At 46.7% G+C, this 16,918-nt stretch overlaps 1 protein-coding gene across 1 annotated transcript; it reads right to left on the reverse strand.

Moving 5' to 3' along the window:
* Positions 1–442: 442 nt before the first annotated feature.
* On the reverse strand, positions 443–2,989 carry CITED2 (Cbp/p300 interacting transactivator with Glu/Asp rich carboxy-terminal domain 2). The gene is made up of 2 exons (XM_074924410.1): positions 2,773–2,989; positions 443–2,142 (listed from the first exon to the last, which is right to left on the reverse strand). Exon 2 carries the CDS (start codon positions 2,133–2,135, stop codon positions 1,389–1,391), a length of 747 nt encoding a protein of 248 aa, XP_074780511.1. The 5' UTR covers positions 2,136–2,142; positions 2,773–2,989; the 3' UTR covers positions 443–1,388.
* Positions 2,990–16,918: the final 13,929 nt, after the last annotated feature.

Below are 16,918 nucleotides of genomic sequence, written 5' to 3' on the forward strand. Positions count from 1 at the left end.
GTTAAACACTTGGTCTTTTTACACAGCTCTTCCAGATGAGATAATAAATATACAAGAGAACAAAGTCTACTATATAAATGAAAGCAGATTTATAAAATTACAAGTTTAATAGATAAATATAATAAATACTTTATGCATCATAACTCTGGACAACTACATTTAAAGCAAGTATGTTGGCAAGTCACAAGAAAGTTGCTCCTCGGCAACTTCATTTTTCATAAAACCACACTGACAGGCATATTACAATGTTACGTATGAGGCTTTATGCTGTAAGTATGTTCAAATCCCACTCACCTACCGAGTTCACCATGACATATATATGGGTGTAGTGTACCTTCTATTTTGGAATGTCTTTTTGCACACCAACACGGTTGTACAGATAGATGTTCTACTTACCAGGGACAGTGGGGAAGAGTTTTGAAGAAAAATACTGGTAAATGACTTCTAGAAAAACTAAAGCATTTCTTAACTTTTTATTGACATTGGCAAATTAAAATAGAATAAATTAACAATATTTTCTCAAAAAAATGTTTTGTACAAAAATACTGTCAAAATTTCCTGAAAAGCTTTCAACACAGTAGTATCTTTTCATGTACTGAATAAACTATATTAGCACAGTGTCAAAATGCTGAAGACAGAAACAAAATTAAAAAAAAAAAAAAATCCTGTGAAATGTTTGCCACTAGTCAACATTCCATCCACACCATATTATTGTCTGTACATATGGGGGAGGGGGAATGGGTAGCAGACTTTTTTAAGTAACAGTATTACTTTTCCTGATCTGGAAAGGTTTGGCCCACATCTGTTAAGCTTCCAGTTTAGCGTACTGAAGGAAAAAAAAAAAAATTAGTCTGCACTGCAATGCATAGTTAAAAATTAAGCAAGATGGCAGCATTTGTGCAGTAGTATCTGCCCTTCAAAGTTCATGCAACCAACTAATGCAATTTTTTTTCCCTGTTCACTCAGAATTTGAATGCAGTTCAAGTCATTGGAAATCATCGTTTACAAAATCCACAAGATTAAGCAATTTGCCAAGATTAATATCTAACAGTTCAGCACTGTGGGAATTATGGGCACGAAATCTGCCAGGAAATGGAAGAGAGTGAGGAGGGGAGGGGAGCGACCAACATAAAAAGGCAGAGTTCGCTAGAAATTATTACTACGGGAGGGGACGTGAGTGTCAAGGCTACAGAAAAAGTGGCAGCGATTTAAGGGGAGGGGGGGGAAACAAAAAAGAAAGAAAAAAAAAAAAAAAGGATTTATACAAACGCATAGTTGACTCTGCTTTCCAGATTCTCACCTTTTCAAGCCCTGAAAAGTGAGACACCGCGTCTAGGGGAATGTTTTCATTCGCACCGATAGAAAGTCCTTTGTTTGTTTGAAATGAATCAGCAGCTCACCCTGCTGGGCTGCTGTTTGCAAACGAAGTCTGTCATGAAGTCAAACTCGTTCTGTCCCAACCACAGCTCGGGAAGCTCCTTGATGCGATCCAGCCCCATTTCGATGACTAAGGACATGAGGACCTCCTCGTCGATGAAGTCAGTGTCTATGACATTGGGCGGCAGCATTGCCGCGGGGACGTGGGGGACGGCGGGCGGCAACCCGCTGCCACTGCCGCCGCCGCCGCCGCCGTGCTTGGGGTTGCAGTCCCTGAAATGCTGCTGGCTGCCGCTGCCGCCGTTCAGCTGGTGGGTGCCGGGGTGCAAGTCCGGCATGTAGTGGCCGTGGGGGTAGGGGTGGTGGCTGAAGTACTGGTTGTTCAGCTTCTGGAGCTGCATGCTGGCGCTCAGCTGCCCTCCCGGGCTGGCGACGGGGGGGGCCATGAACTGGGAGCCGCCGAAGCGGGCGGGGGGCGGCATGTTGCCGGCCGGGTGCCCTCCGCTCACGCTGCCCGGCCCCATGGCGTGCCTCACCCCGCCGCTCGCGTTCATATTCCCGGCTCCGTAATGTATATGGTCGCCCATCAGGGCGCTGAAGGCGTGCTGCTGCGGCGGCGGCGGCGGCTGCTGCTGCTGGTGGTGGTGATGGGGGGTGGGAAACTGCCCCATGCCCAGCCGGTGCGCGGGGTGGTGGTGGAGCCCGCCGGAGCCGTCGGGGAATCGCCCGTGGTTCATGGCCATCATGTGGTCTGCCATTGCCCACCTGGAAAGTTAGCGTGTGGAGATATTAAGAAAAGACACCCTCGGACAAGCCAGCCGCCCTGCATCTGCCCGGCCCCGCAAGAAACGACTTCGCCGGTCCCGCCGTCCTCTCCTTCTCGGGGGCGGACGGAGAAAGCGGGAGGGAAAAAAAAAAAAAAAAATCTCCTAGCGCGGCTCTACCGTGGAGTACAAAGGAAAAAATAAAAGGGGAGCCTGCGGTCCGAAAATCCCGGTCCCCTCCGCTAATCCGGCGAGCAGCACGCCTTCCCACTCCAAGTTGTGCATACCTATCAGCGGAGGAGAGGGTTGCGTACGGCAACAGCCGCCGCCTCCCCGCCCGCTCCGAAGGCGGCCGAGCCCCCCGGCTCCGCCAGGGAAGGCGGCGGGTTTCCACGGCACTCCCGCTAACTTGCGGGGAACAAGCAAAGCACGGGGAAGTCCCACCTAGCCGCTGTCAGCAACTTTTGGAATCAAGTCCTAATTATTTCGGTAAAAATACAGCAACGCACGGATAAGGAGGTGAAGCCAGGCAGCTGAGAAACACCTTTCCTCGCGTGTTTAAACAGTCCCGTTTTTCCTGTTGCACACAAAAGGGACACCCGGCACCAGCTACGAGAACCGCCGCACTCACCTCCCGGCTTCTTTCTTCTTGTGCTTCAAAGGTGGCGGTGAAATCAGTTAGGAAGAGTCACCCAGCATAGAGAGAGAGGGCTTCCCCGCCCCGCTCTCCTCGGCGCTCCCGTGACGGCGCTGAGATCGCTGCCGCAGCCCCGGAGCCGTTTCTCACTCCTCTGCGAGGCGCATCGGCACTTGCCAACAATGAGCTGTTCCTTACCCGGCTCTGGCCACGGCTGATATAGGATTTCAGAAGGGAGGAGCAAAACCCTTACAGGCAACCAGAAGTAAAACCTGGAGCAAGCGAGGGGAAAAAAAAAAAAAAAAACACACCACACCAAAACCCGATATCCAGCGCGCACACGCACACAGGCGCGCACACGCGCAGGGGCACACGCGCGCAAGGCGACACGCGGGAAGGGGCCAGCCGGCGCTGGAAGGCGTCCAAGCACCCCGGTCCCCGCGGCTGGCCCACGCGTGTGGCCGTGGGTTGCTTGCGCCGCGCTGCGCGCCCCGCTCCGCGCCTCCCCCGGGAACAAAGCGGGGCTCCGCGCCCTCCGCCGGCTCCACGAGCCCCGTCCGCTCGTGTCGCCGCAGCGCGGCGGCCGCGGACACGCGTGGGGCTGGGCGCTCTGCAGCGCTGCCCGGGCAGGGCGAGGTCCGCTCCTCCGCCGCCGCGGTGCAGGTACCCGGCCCCACCGGCGCAAGTCCTCCGGTCCCGCGTGGGTGCCCCCGGGGCCGGCCCTTCTGCCGCAGGCATGATCCCAGATCCACCTTTTTCCACAGACACGGGCGCCACATGCGGGAGGTGTGTGTGGGGGGTGCCGGCACACCCCCCATCCCTCCCATCCCTCGTGTTTGCCCCACAGCCACCCGCGGTGTACAGAACGAGTGCCCACCCACTCTTGCCCTTGGTTGGTTTAGTGGGGTTTATTAGCATTATTTATGGCTGTTTTTCTTGGACTGGCAAAGAAAAACAACATGCGGAGCGCGGGTGGGTGCACACTGCGCAAAGGCGATTGCCCCGGCCCGGCACGTCCCCAGTGACTGCCCCGTGTCCGACAGCGCCCTGCCTTGCAGCACCGCCCTGGCAGGGCCACGCGTGTACACCCCCCCACTCCCGCGACCGGCGCTCCTGTCTCTTGCTCCATATCCACCAGCTCCTCTCTAAAGGGCGGCCGTGATGAAGTGGCAGGGAAGCGCTGAGGGCCTGGGGGAGGCCTGCCGCTGGGAAATGAGGGATGGTGGCCTATTTTCCACAATGCCTTCGCCTGGATTTCCGCTCCCCCTCTCCGCTTTCCCCCTTCCAGCTGCCCTCAGGCACGCCAAAGGGGCAGCGGCAAGCAGGACACCCTCCCTGGACAGACCGAATTGTGTGCTCCAATTCTGAGGTCAGAGCGGCCATCGTGCAGGCAGAGATGGGGTTTTTGCTCCTCCACGCGCTCCAGAAGGACGCAGCACGGGCAAGGGCAGATGGGATGCTTCAAGACGCTGTCCGTGTGGCAGCCCTCTTGCACCCCTTTGGGGGGACTAGGCCCCTACCTGGCTGCAGTGAACTACGAAGGTGAAACCAAAAGGAGTGTTCACTCCGCCTTGTCTGCTCCTCGGATGGAGGCAGAGCGGGGTTCCCGGGTGCAGCGAGGTGTGGATGGTGAGAGGAGAAGGGCCATTCCCTGCGTGGCTGGTGCAACCCTTCGCAAAGCCGTGCGGGCAGGCGGCAGTGGGTGGGAAATACGAGATGCCAGAAAAACACCCGGCTGACACCTCAGCAGTGAGGGACAGCAGGGATGGAACCGAAGCCCTGGGAGGACAGGAAGCTTTAAAAGTGTCAGAGTTACCTCGAGGAAGTGGCCTCATCCTGCAGCTCCCTTTCCTGTGGCAATTAAGTAGGGTGCCTACCACAATTTAACCTTTTGGTCTTCAGATGCATGTAAGTAGGTGGAAGGGAGTTGCCATTGAACCAGGACCTCCAGTATGGCCAGGGATTGTCAGAAAAGTGACAGTACCTTTCTGGAGATGTTTCCTTCTCGTGGTTGTGCAGGTTTTGCAGGGCAAAACAATGAATAATAAGAAGATCCTGTTCCATTTGGCAAGTAGTCAGCTGTGTATCATGACAAGTGGTTTGTTTAATGTCACATATCCATGGTGATACTGGTATGCCTTTTTGCCTTAAGTTTGCGATCCTTTTCAAAGCCAAGCACACATCATATCACCGCCCTGCAAATGCCCTTTCCTATTTTCAGCTTTCAGATGCTGGAAGCTGCCAGCTTGCCAAAGTGAGTTATGGAGAACTGGCATGAGACTGCCAGAAGCAATAGTAGGGAAGTCACAGCCTCCATGACACCTCACTCATACAAAACATATCTTCAGGTATTTACAACCCACATACAAAGGATTGGCCAGGACAGAGCTTTCTTCATCAGGGGTTGAAATGGGGTCCAGATCAGGCTCAGCAAAGCGATGCCAGGCAAACCAAGTTTGTCATTGTTTATGGCCATAGCAAAGTGGGAACACAATCAGTTGGTTGCTTTCCAGGAACCGGCTGGAAGATGGGTGACAGGCAGCCAGGGGAATGCAGGATGAAGCATGAGCCCATCACCACTGAGCTAGCAGGAAGCCCCGAATCTCCTCAGTTTGCCTCTCCTGATCTAAGCCACAGTTATTTAAATAAATATTTTCACTCGTGTTCTTCAAAGTCTTCTGCATACCCGAGTTGGTTCTTCAGTCAAACAGCAAGCGAGCAGGGCACCACGTATCAGAATGCCAGAGATGGCCAGGGGCGGGAAGGAAAGCAGCAGCATTCACAGAGTCACTCCTCAGTGAAGAATCCAAGTAGAGCTGAAAGAAAGAATGTGGCTGCTGTGCCCATCTAGGAAGGATCGCTGAGAAATATCAAACACGACAACAGAAAAGAAAGGAAAAGATGGATCCTCAGTTGGGTGTTAACATTTTGTATCAGAAGGTCAGGGAGGCACTGAGGCTGGGTTGTGGATGCGGGCGGCCCTGCTCGCTCCTTCCAGACTGGAACATCTGCGGAGTGTGGTGAAAGAAAGGAAAGGAAAATCTGAAAGGAGAATCCCAGATGGTGTTTTTCCAGGTATTTACTGGAAATGTTCAGGCCAGCTAAATACTTGTAGTTCTAGGGATATATCACTGAAATAAGATACACAGGGCAACGGATTTCAGGGGGACTTGGATCTCTAAATCCTTTTTTTTTTTGCAACTCTGAAAATATAATCCCTAACTCTCTGTGACTTGTCTGTCCCAGATCACTGTGGAGATGAGTTTCTATATGTTCCCTCCCACGCTGGCACAAAGCAGTCAGGAAAACCCAGTTCAGGACATCTGCTAGGGTTATCTGATAGGAAATTTTATATTAGAATGATATCCTGGAAGAAATGCCCTTTTTGTAGAAATGATTAAGCTTTGCTATTGAGGAGCCATGATTTTCAGGCTGCTCTCGCTTTTAACTTCCTCACAGCTTCCTTCAAACCCACCCTTCCCCGGGGCACCTGGTGCTTGGGAGGGAAGAGGGAACTGTGGCGCAAGAGGTCCCCAGCTCTTTGCTTTACTAGTGCTGAGCTGGATGGCTGCCACTGGTTTCACTGCCCACCCCAAGGAAAAACAATGAACATGACAAGTTTGTTCCAGATGGGGACCCAGGATGCAGAGAAATCTGTTTTGGTCTCTCAACATGCCTTTTTTTTTTTTTTTTTTTTCCCCCTGGAATTGCCTTTGTGAGAAGAACAGTGGGGTTTTTTGTCTGTGGGGTGAAAACACATGGGTTTCAACTAGAAGGGGGTTCCATTTTTGGACATGCTTTACTGAGAGACCTGTTATTCTTACATGACTGTGGGGGAAGAGTGGACACAAGATTAGCTGTGGGTCTGGGCATGAGATCTTCCAAGTATCCAGGTGGGAAGGAATTATCTTGGCAAATTCAGCTGTTTGAGCAGCACCAAAATCCAGACTATGGCAGAAAACATAGGATTAACTCTGTTAACTCAGTTCGATACCAGGCACAAACTTCCTAAAGCCGTCACAGCTCCCCTCTGCCAGTCCAGACACCAGCCAGGCATTCCCCAGAGCTGAGCAACTGCCCTCCTGTTTCAAGTCTGCTCTCCTGGGGAAGGTCACTGATCACTGAGGTAGGGCTCCTGACATCCAGGTAGGCAGCCCAAGTGTGGAACAGACGACCCACTGGGGATTTCTTTCAGTGGTGGGCGTATGTTACAAGGAGTTACTGGAGTGATGTCAAAGCAAATCTGTACTGTGCTCCTTGCAGCTGGCTAGTGTGGGGGAGTCAGTGGAAATGCAGAGAGAGACAGAGAATGCACTATCTCCAGTAGTCAGCATGGGACTCACTTTTTCTTCACCAGGTTTCACAAGGTAATCCATCTCTGTGCTGATTAGAAGTGGTTACTCTGCTGAGAATGGGGGTTACTAGTGTATTTGTTAGCAACAAATCTTTGTGAAAAGCAAAGGGTTACCCAGAACAAGGAAATGCCTGAAGCATTTGGGGGTATGTTAGAGGGTTTTATGTGCTTGCATCCCTTGTTGGTGTGCCAGGAACCAAAGATGTATGCATCAAAGTGCTGTTCTAAAGTAAGGAACACAGGCTATGCAAATTCTGCTACTCTCCCCACCCACCTTTTCCTGTTTGTTTAGATGGTTCAAGATATAGTAACATGCCGGTATATTTTTATTTTGGTAATAATGAATGTGGCTTCGCACCCTTCATCTGCATGGTCTTATTCATGTGAGAATGTCTTGGGTAATGTGACAAGCTCCATTGTTTTATCGTTACGCCCTCTCAGCACAGTGCTTCAAGACTGTGTGATTGCAACTGAGGTTCTTCCTTAAGTGTAATTAATTTCACTGCAAGGATTTTCTTTGAAAACGTAACTCTGTAAAAACGGGAAAACTTATTAAGAACATCCTTTCTTGAAGAGGCTCAAGAGGATGTAAATATACAAAAATAAACACACGTGTAAGTAAATAATTGATCAAGTATCATTCTGTTTGCATTCTGTCACATAGAACCCCAGCATGAACCTTTTCGCTACTCCACTTTTGGGTATCAGTGGGAACCAGCAATAACAAAAAGAAACTGTTCAGGTGCCTTTGAGAAAGTGGTAGTAGCTTCTGTAGCAAACCAAATGACACCAGGTTCAAATAGAGCAGAGAGGGGGGAAGTGGTCACCAACTAGACTGTATGAACAATTTTGTTCCATTTGGAGACCAAGCCAAGTAATAATACTACTGTTTTGGGTCAACAAAGACTGTTAACATTTCTTCAGGTAGAATTGAAATGTTTTATTTAATTAAAAATTATTAGAAAGCAGAGTACATACTTCTAAGTATGTATTAGACCTGGATGATTACACCTAAAGTGTTCATTGCATACATTCTGTAATTAATTGAACTGGTAGTTGACAAGTAATTTATTTGAGTCCACCAAGTAATTGGATCTTATTATTAGAATGAATTGGAATGCTCCAAAAAAAGAAAGATTTATGATAATAAATATAGGCCCCAATCTAGGACACATTTATACACAAGATTAACAGTCACATTTTTTAGGCAGAATGTTTCACACAGTAACCTACTCTCTCATATCTGCATACAAATATTCTATTTTAAATCAGTGTGGCTGTGCAGGAAGTAAGATATTTCTCAGTATGAGTAAGGTTGACAAAATCTTAACTTCTCAAGTCTCCAACTGATCAAATTAACACAACTTAAATCCAACAATGGTCTGTACTTGGGACTGGATTTCCAGGTGGTCACATCTTTACAGCACAACAGTCCACTTGAGACACTGATCTGTGTGAGTGTCTGGCCTGGAATTTAATAATATCCAATCTAAAATGTAATTGTATTATTCCATTGATTAAGTTCACATTTTCCCTTTGCAGTTCCAATATTTCTGACATGAAGAAAATGTTAGTAAAATTACCATAATGGTTATATAAGAGAAATGTTTTGTTGCTGTACTGGACATCAATTTAGATTTGGGACTTTGGACATGCTTATTGGACCTAATGGTATCATATGCAGCAGAATATTTCTACATCCCATGAGGAATACTGACTTCCATAGTAGCCTACAAGGGCTCACTGTACAGCAAACAAGTGTGTGCAGAAACAGTGTTGCAGTATATAGGAAAGTAGGTTTTTAGTATAATCACTTGGTCATTAAGGCTTCTCCAGCACCTTTGCCACTTTGAATTTTATTTAAGTAAATAGGGAAGTAGTTTAATACTCCTCAAGATGATAAAGGGTTACAAGCAGCTGTGGTGTTGGTCACATGTCACACATTGTCAGCAGACAGTTGCCGTTTCAGTTACATTTTCTCCTTTGATTTGATTATGCTTTTCTCCTAAATGAAATAATTATAATGTGTGTACTGTGTGGTAATAGCAGCAGCATTCATTTCAGGCCTTTATGAATATGCTGTGGGTTCAGGAGAATTTGTGAGTAATAAACCTTCTTGTCTTGTTCAGCATTTTAGGCAACCTATTTCGCATACACCTTCTCCACTGTGGTTTCCTTTTACAAGTATGAAGGATTTGGGAATCATTCCAGTCTGACCTGTCTTTTCAGTGGATTTTCACTGCATTTCTTTAATTGAGAACCTGTAACTCTTTTTACTGTAAACCTCTATTTTGAGGCTTTGTATTTCAAGTTGGATCTCATCTCAACCCAGTACTTCACATCGTCTTCCTCTGGAACACAAGATACCTTATCTTTGTTTTCTGTGGCAAGGGTTAATCTCTCTCAGACAGGCCATTCTCAGTGTAGAAGATGCCTATCTGTGCTTCTCCCTTCCTGAATGCTTGCTGCAGAGGAGGCTTGCTGCTATCCCTCTCAAGATTAGTTACACACTTTCTATGTGGATTACTTCCTGTTTTCCCTCAGCCTTTCATTTCGGTTGGCACCAGCAAGTGTTGTTTCCACTTGTGTAAGTACCTGGTTTGTGTGCCATAGGATTCCGAAGCAACAGACTCGACTTCAGTACATTTCAAGTTTTGTTCTGAAATACATAGTCAGTCCGTTGACCCCTGAAAAAAATGACATGCAAACAAAGAAAATGTCAATAGTTCAAAATAGTTTATATTTCCTAAAACTAGTTAAACCTCAAGTTTTGTAGCCCCTTATTTGGAAACATAGAGATAAATCCTGTTTTCTTATCAGACCTATCTTTGTGAATGCTGCAAAATTATGATACACTGATTTTTTCGATTGATTAATTTCAGTTTAAGTTGTTTTTAGGAAGGCACTGCAGATATATGTGATTTTTCACACTTTGCTCTTCTGTGTAAGCCTGATGATATCATACTCAAGCACTAATACTACTACTTGCCTTTTACATAAATTAGCACTTTACAGCTTCAGAGCATAATACCAACATTACCTAATTACTCCAGAATTGTGCATGCACTCTTCTCCTTTTAAAGTAGAGGCTGATGGATTTAAATGGTGATATGTAATCAGAAAAGAAAACAAGTCCTTTAAGAGCCTGTGTAGCTGTCTCATCAACAGGCCAGGAGCCAGGGTGTTTGTCCTCCCTCCTCTCCCAATTCCAGCAATGTAATGAAAATCAGACTTGAGCACCCAAATTCCTTTCTCCTTGTGAAGGTCTCACACATATCTAAGTTTCTATAAAACGGAAAACTGATACCCTTCTTCTAGAAAATGCCTAGCAGAGATCTTTTTGGGTGAGCAACTAAATATCACTACTGTGGCCACAGATATTTGATGTCAAAAAGATTTTAAAGCTATCCTAGTTTTCTGCTTTTATTTCAGATCATGAGTGGGATGTTGGCCACCTTAATGTCAGTAGAAATAGTCATTATCATCACTGACTTCAGTGGAAGCAAGGTCTACCCTGGCATTTTTAATCTCACACAAAAGGTAACCCTTCCAATAACCTCTTGGCAGCAGCTCCTTGCAGCACTCACTCCCACCCAAGCAACAGAACAAAATGCTCCCCTCTCTTCTCTGCCTTCCTTGTGTCCTAAATATTCCACTCCCAGTGCCTCTTACCAGTTACCTCTTCAAGACTCTTGCTTCCTTTCTGCTCCAGGATGAATTATCCCTGCAAACTTTCAATCCTCATAGCTCTTGTCCAGGAAGATCATTGCAATTTTCCTTCCAAATAGCCCATTTCCTGCAGCTACATGCAACACCCTCCACCAAATCTCTCACACGGTGAATAGCAGCAGTCCAACAACATATTATCCATCACAGTGAAGTCATGTTCTTCGATGACTTCTTTGCATAACAGCATCCACAGCCTCTTTCTTCCCTCCAGACTCTGCCACCCCAGTAACCAATTTCCATTCATGCAGAAAATGTTAAATCCAACAACTTCCCTCACTATAATGCCCATGCATGATAAACCCTGTAACACCCTATAGTTTGCTGTGGTATGGAAGGTGTTCAGCAGAAGCAAGAATGGTGTGTTAGGGCTCTTACATCCATCTGAAGTTGTCTTCAAGATCTTTGTAAAATATTTCCTCGAAGTGTGAGGCTGGCCTACCCTTCTACCTCCTGAGGTTGCCTGCTCTTCCAATCCCCCCCCCCACCAGTCCCATGCTAGTGTGGGAAGAGGATTATTACTACTAATAAACATGTACATATAGCTTTTACTCCTCCAAGAGTTTGAGAAATATCCACTCCTCTGTATTTTCATTTACAGATTTTCTAAAAGTCTTCACAGTTAAGGACAAAACTCCTGCCAGTTTGCAATGTTTTATGAACATTTCGTTCATTGTCTTTTGTGTATAAATTCTCAAGGCTAGTTGATTGCTCAAGAATATTTATGTCGCTTGTGGAATAAAACAAACAGCTCTGTGACTAATACTGGCTTAAATTCAGTGTATAGCTCTGATTAATGCTATTTTTAACTGTAATATAAGGTTCATTGCTGCTCATGTATTATGGCTAGCTATCCCTGGCTCAATTTTTGTTAGCACAGCACAAGGAAACTTGATTTCAGAAAGAACAAATAGCTAAAAGGATATCTGAAATTCAGTCACACGTTTTTTTTCCTGAAGATAGGTACTCAGCACAGAAAAAGCTCATGGTACGCTGAAGTTCAGTGTCTGCCTACTAGCAGTGCCAATGCTAACGTCTTCAAAAGAACTCATAATGCATGAGGCATGAAACAACACTGTACCTGGGGAAGGATTTCCTCGTGGCTGTACAACTGAGAAGACAAACGTCTGAGATAAAGCAACTCGCCAGTTATATCATCACTGATGGAGACATAAATCTGAGGGATTTCTATCTTAACCCTGCCAAGTCTTGAACATTGGAAGTTGAAGGCTCTTGTCATTTTTATTTTCTGTACAACAGCTGATGAAATGGTAACTCCTTGGCTTGTATAATCAGTTCTGCTGATTACAGCAGTTAATGGACTGACTCAATTTACATGAGCTGAAAGACCAGGTTTCCTTTTTTTGTTTTTACATGTTATGTTTAAGTGTCCTCTGTTTGGGTGGTAAATCAAGCTATTTACCATAATAACAGTTTATGACCAGTTTTCTACAGATAAGTTATACACTGCATTGATAAGCTATGTCCTTTTGAATGTTTCCTTATTACTGAACAAGGTACATAAGGATGCCACATGTGGTCTATCCTTCATTGTACAAACTTACCGTACTCTTTAAAAGCCATCACCCTGCTCAGTTAAGGTGCTGAGAGCCTAGGATGCACTGTAGTCAGTAACAGGGGAGGTAACTCGGCACTTGGCATGACTGACCTCTATAAGGTCATTCAGTTTATTCAGCAGGCAGGTTTCTCTTCTGCATCCCTCTAAGGTTGTCTAAATGAAACTTTCTATCAATGTTTTATATAATCATATTACAATACTTTCTGTCATCCATTTTTTTTTATTACAGCTTATTTTCTGTGTTTGACCACTGCAGCACACTGAGCAGACATCTTCATTAATCTGTCCACACTGATGCCTCAATCTTTTTGTTGAAAGGTTACAATTAATTCAGAACCCATCTGTGTATATGAGTAGTTTAAATCATGCCTTCCAAGGCGCATTACTCTGCACTCATCTACACCGCATTCCCTCTGCCGACGCATTACTCCGTTACTTAGTGTTGTCAAGGCTTACTGAGGTGCCTCAGGATCCACCAGCCTTGTCTTGCCTGCCACTCTTTTGCATCCAGCCCTCCTAGTAGGTCCTCAGTAAGTACATTAAACACTGCCGCTGTGCTGTTTGTATTGATCATTGAGGCGACCCACTACTTAAATGCTGTGAAGAGAACTGAGTAATTATTCCTACTCTGCCCCTGCCTGCTATCCTCTAACTGGATTTGCATCCACGACTGGCAGGATGTTACCACCTCTTCTCCTGGCAACTGGCTTTCCTTAGTAGCCCTTTGTGACCGTCTTTATTCAAAGCCTTTTGACTGTTTAAATAACTTCCTCTGGTTCCCCATTACCCTGCATTTTGCTGTGGCTTCACAAAATTGCTCAAAATCCAAAGATCTGACATCAAAGCCTTCTTTCATTTCACAAACTTTTGTGTGTTGACCCAGAAGTTTTAGTTGCTGTGAGTTGCTATTTTGGTGTCCTGTACAGGCAGGTGAGTTTCAGGCCTGGTTTACTGCAATGCTGCTCTGACGGGGAGCTACTTTATAAATTAAATCCATCCAGCGGGCTGATGGCTTTTGTACCAGAAGCAATTGTCAGCCGCTTGAGAGCTTCAAAAATAAAATAAAATTGAGAAATCACACTTTCTCATCAAGGATGCATCCAAGTACCCACATCCCAGTTTGGGGCTGACTGAGGGTTCACTTTTAAGCCCAGAGTCCCATGCTTGTGCCACTAAATTTGACACAGGCTGGCCAGCAGCTATCACGTTCTTCCTCATGAGGGTCTCTCACGTTTTGGTTTTGCCCGCAGGAGAGGCTCCTCTCACCACCAGGCCTGCCAGCCAACTGAGTCAGTGTGCCCTTCCCCTCGAGGGCTCCTCTCTCTCTGCCGCCCCACAGACGCCTCGCCCGGACCTCGCTCATCCCCGCCGCCTCCTCACACCGGAGCCTCCAGGGCTCCTCGGCCCTCAAGCGGCCCGCCCTCGCCTCCCGGGCCACCGCCTCGGCAGCCGGCGCCCGGCCCGAGCGCCCCTCGCCTCGGCGGCCGTAGGGGCCGGCGGCGCGGCCCGGCTCCCGCCCCTCGCCCCTCAGCGGCGCGGTGCCCCTCAGCGGCGCGGTGCCCCTCGCCGGGCAGCGGCGGCCCGGCGGGCAGGACAGAGGGGCCGCGCCGCCTCGCCCCGCGGGGTGCCTCCTCAGCCGGCGACCTCCCGCCGCGGCAGGTGGCCCCGCTGCAGCGGCCGGGGCGCCGCGGGGGGCGGCGGACGCCGACACGAAGGGCAGGGCCCGGCGGCGGCCGGCGAGTGCCCGCCCTGTGCGTGGAGCGGGGCAGGGGCCGGGTGGGCCGCCGCCTGGCTTTGGGGCAGACGTCGCTCAGCCTGCGGGTTCTTGCAGTCCCTGTGAGCAGGGAACTACCGACTTGGAGGAGGCGAGTTGTGGTCCCGTGTGGTCAGGCCCTGGCCGGGGCCAGTGAACCGCCCAAACTGTGTGCAGAAATCACCTGGCTTGCGGTTTGGCTTTGTATGGGTCACCTTTTTCAAGCTCTTCTTCATAGGTATAAGGAACGGAAAATTCCTTGGAAAAAAGAAAGGAGTTCAGATCACCTGGTGCCGAAAAATAATGGCACGAAGTGCTAGAGACTTGTTACAGTGTGTGGGAAGTGGCGCAGCACGGGAGAGCAAAGCTGCTCAGAAACTGGGACCTTTCACAGGAGGGGACAAGCATCCTTCCCTGAGGGTTTTGATATTTTTTGGTTGTTGTTGTTGATTTACTTCTTTTTTAAAGGCTGTTAAGCACCGGTAATGAATGGGTGGGGGCACAGCTCCTGTGAAAACTTTGGGAGTGCTGATGGAGATGAAACAGTCCCTGGCAAATTTAGCACTGCAGTGTCAGGCCATGAAGTCTCAATGGCAGTGTTTGAAATAGGCACAGCTAGGGAGCTCCATCGGCAGCCGTGCGCCAGGCATCGCTGGTACGGATGGGGTTAGACTGGCCTTGTCAGCCCCGAGACACTCCAGAAAAAACATTTGTACGGACAAGGCCGCTGCGCCCCAAACGGCAGACGCTGCAGTTTTCGAAGGCTGCCTTGTTTACTGTTGGCTTTTGATAGCAAAAAAATAACAGGCTTAAATGTGCAAGACCAACTGTGATTCTCGTCAGGACATGACGCAAGCACGGAGCAGGAGGCAAAGATGGGAATTCGGAGGAGTGGGGGGAAGGTTAGACTGCCTGTTTGGTGGCTTATACAATGCAGAGCAACTGCATGGCAGGACTGCAGATCTCCTCAAGTAACGTGCAGCCGGATACCTTTTTCATTATTCTAAGTACCTCAAGGAGAAGCAGCAACTCGTACTTTCAGCATCTTGTACCCTGATTCTGTTCCCTCGATATACCTTAGGGCACTATACATACTCTGTGGCTGGTACTGTTGATACCACCTTGGTTTCCCAACTTTGAGTTCACAGTATTCCAGTTTGGCAAATAGAAAGCTTAAAATATTTTTACATTGACTTTCACATTAACCTCTGAGTAGACCTGCCAAATCTGACATGCTGAAAATAAGTGATACTCATTTTGGATTAATTTGAAGGCACTCTTAAAAAGCATTACCCTTCCTCCCTTTTGATAAAATAATTTTGCAGTTGGTTTCAATGATCCAGTTAAAATCTCACTCTGCTTTTGAGGTTCTTTTTGTAATCTAATTTAAATTTCTACTGCTCGGGAGACCTGCTAAGAATGCTTAATTGGTATATAGAACAGTAAATATGAAAACAAATGGCAAAGAATGTTGGAAGAGAACAAAGCACTTTGAATACAATAGAAACAAGGAGTGACTTTGTTGTCACTATTCCAGCAATGTAAACTTCTTCATTTAACAGCACACTGAATGTTAGTTCTATAAGCTTTTACCCTCTTTTTACACATATGGGATTTTTCTTTTCTGAATTAATTTTGGAATCATGGTTCTGCAAAATTTGATTTCCTCTTTTCACCCCTCTATTCCTCTCCCGCTTTCCTTGAAACCAAGATATTAATTTCTTTAATAATCACAGTGTGGAATGGAGATTATATCATAGAAATTAAGAGATGCAAATGGGCAAGTTAGGTCATTCAGCAGTGCATCTGCACTGCGTGTGCATGATGACTCCCCACACTGTAACATGTTCTCTAGTGTTTTGTCCAATCCAATTTTGTAAATTGGGTTGACTTCTATTTAAATTGGGAGGCTGTTCCATAATACAGAAAGATCACCAAGAGAAATGTCCTACATATGGCCCAGTTTAGGGATTTTTTTTTTTTAATCAAGCTTTTGCCATATAAGTTTTAAAACCTTCTTGCTAACACCATACGGGCAAATGTACAGAAACCACCTAAGAACACTGGAATGGTGATGCAGCTTGTAATCACTTTGAGGGAAAACTGAGGATTAATCTTGTCAATAAGTGCATTACGGGGACTGCTTCCACAGCAGTTCTTCCCACACAAGCGCCCATTGCCCCAAATAGGAGCTGCTCAAGTGCAATAGCTGCAAAATCAATCCCACTTTATGTAGCATCCATTGAATAACAAAGTAGAAGTGCAGTGTATTATTAGTTTATCTACAGCCTGAAAGTCTCTCAGCTGTTTTTGCATTTGAAGTGATGAAGTGCAAAATTATTATATAACTGCCTAAGCAGAGATCCATTAATCTAACCCCAGAAATTTTGAAATGGTTTGCCCTAGTTTATTTGGTGGAGGAGACAGGAGGCACAGTGTGTGTTATTTAGGCACCTCACTGTGCTTGAGTGATTTCAGTGTGAGCTGGCCATCTACACAGCTGCTCCGTGCCTTAGACCTTTGTAGCTTTTGGCCTGAATATCTGGCCTCCAGTTCCCTGCTCTAAACACTGTTTAGGATTTCTAATTCAGTAATTGTCATATGAGACATTAGGAAGAATAGATGAAGTTTCAATATTTCTTTGTGTGTGTATGTGTTTTCTTAATTAATTACCCATTGTTATATAGCTTAATGTTACATTTTTGTTTCCAAAGATAAAACAGTCAGT

The sequence above is a fragment of the Athene noctua genome, chromosome 1 (genome assembly GCF_965140245.1).
Source record: "Athene noctua chromosome 1, bAthNoc1.hap1.1, whole genome shotgun sequence".
NCBI lineage: Eukaryota > Metazoa > Chordata > Aves > Strigiformes > Strigidae > Athene > Athene noctua.

Coding starts and splice junctions, on each gene's coding strand:
- CITED2 (XM_074924410.1), bottom strand. CDS start 2,135: ATGGCAGACCACATGATGGCCATGAACCACGGGCGATTCCCCGACGGC.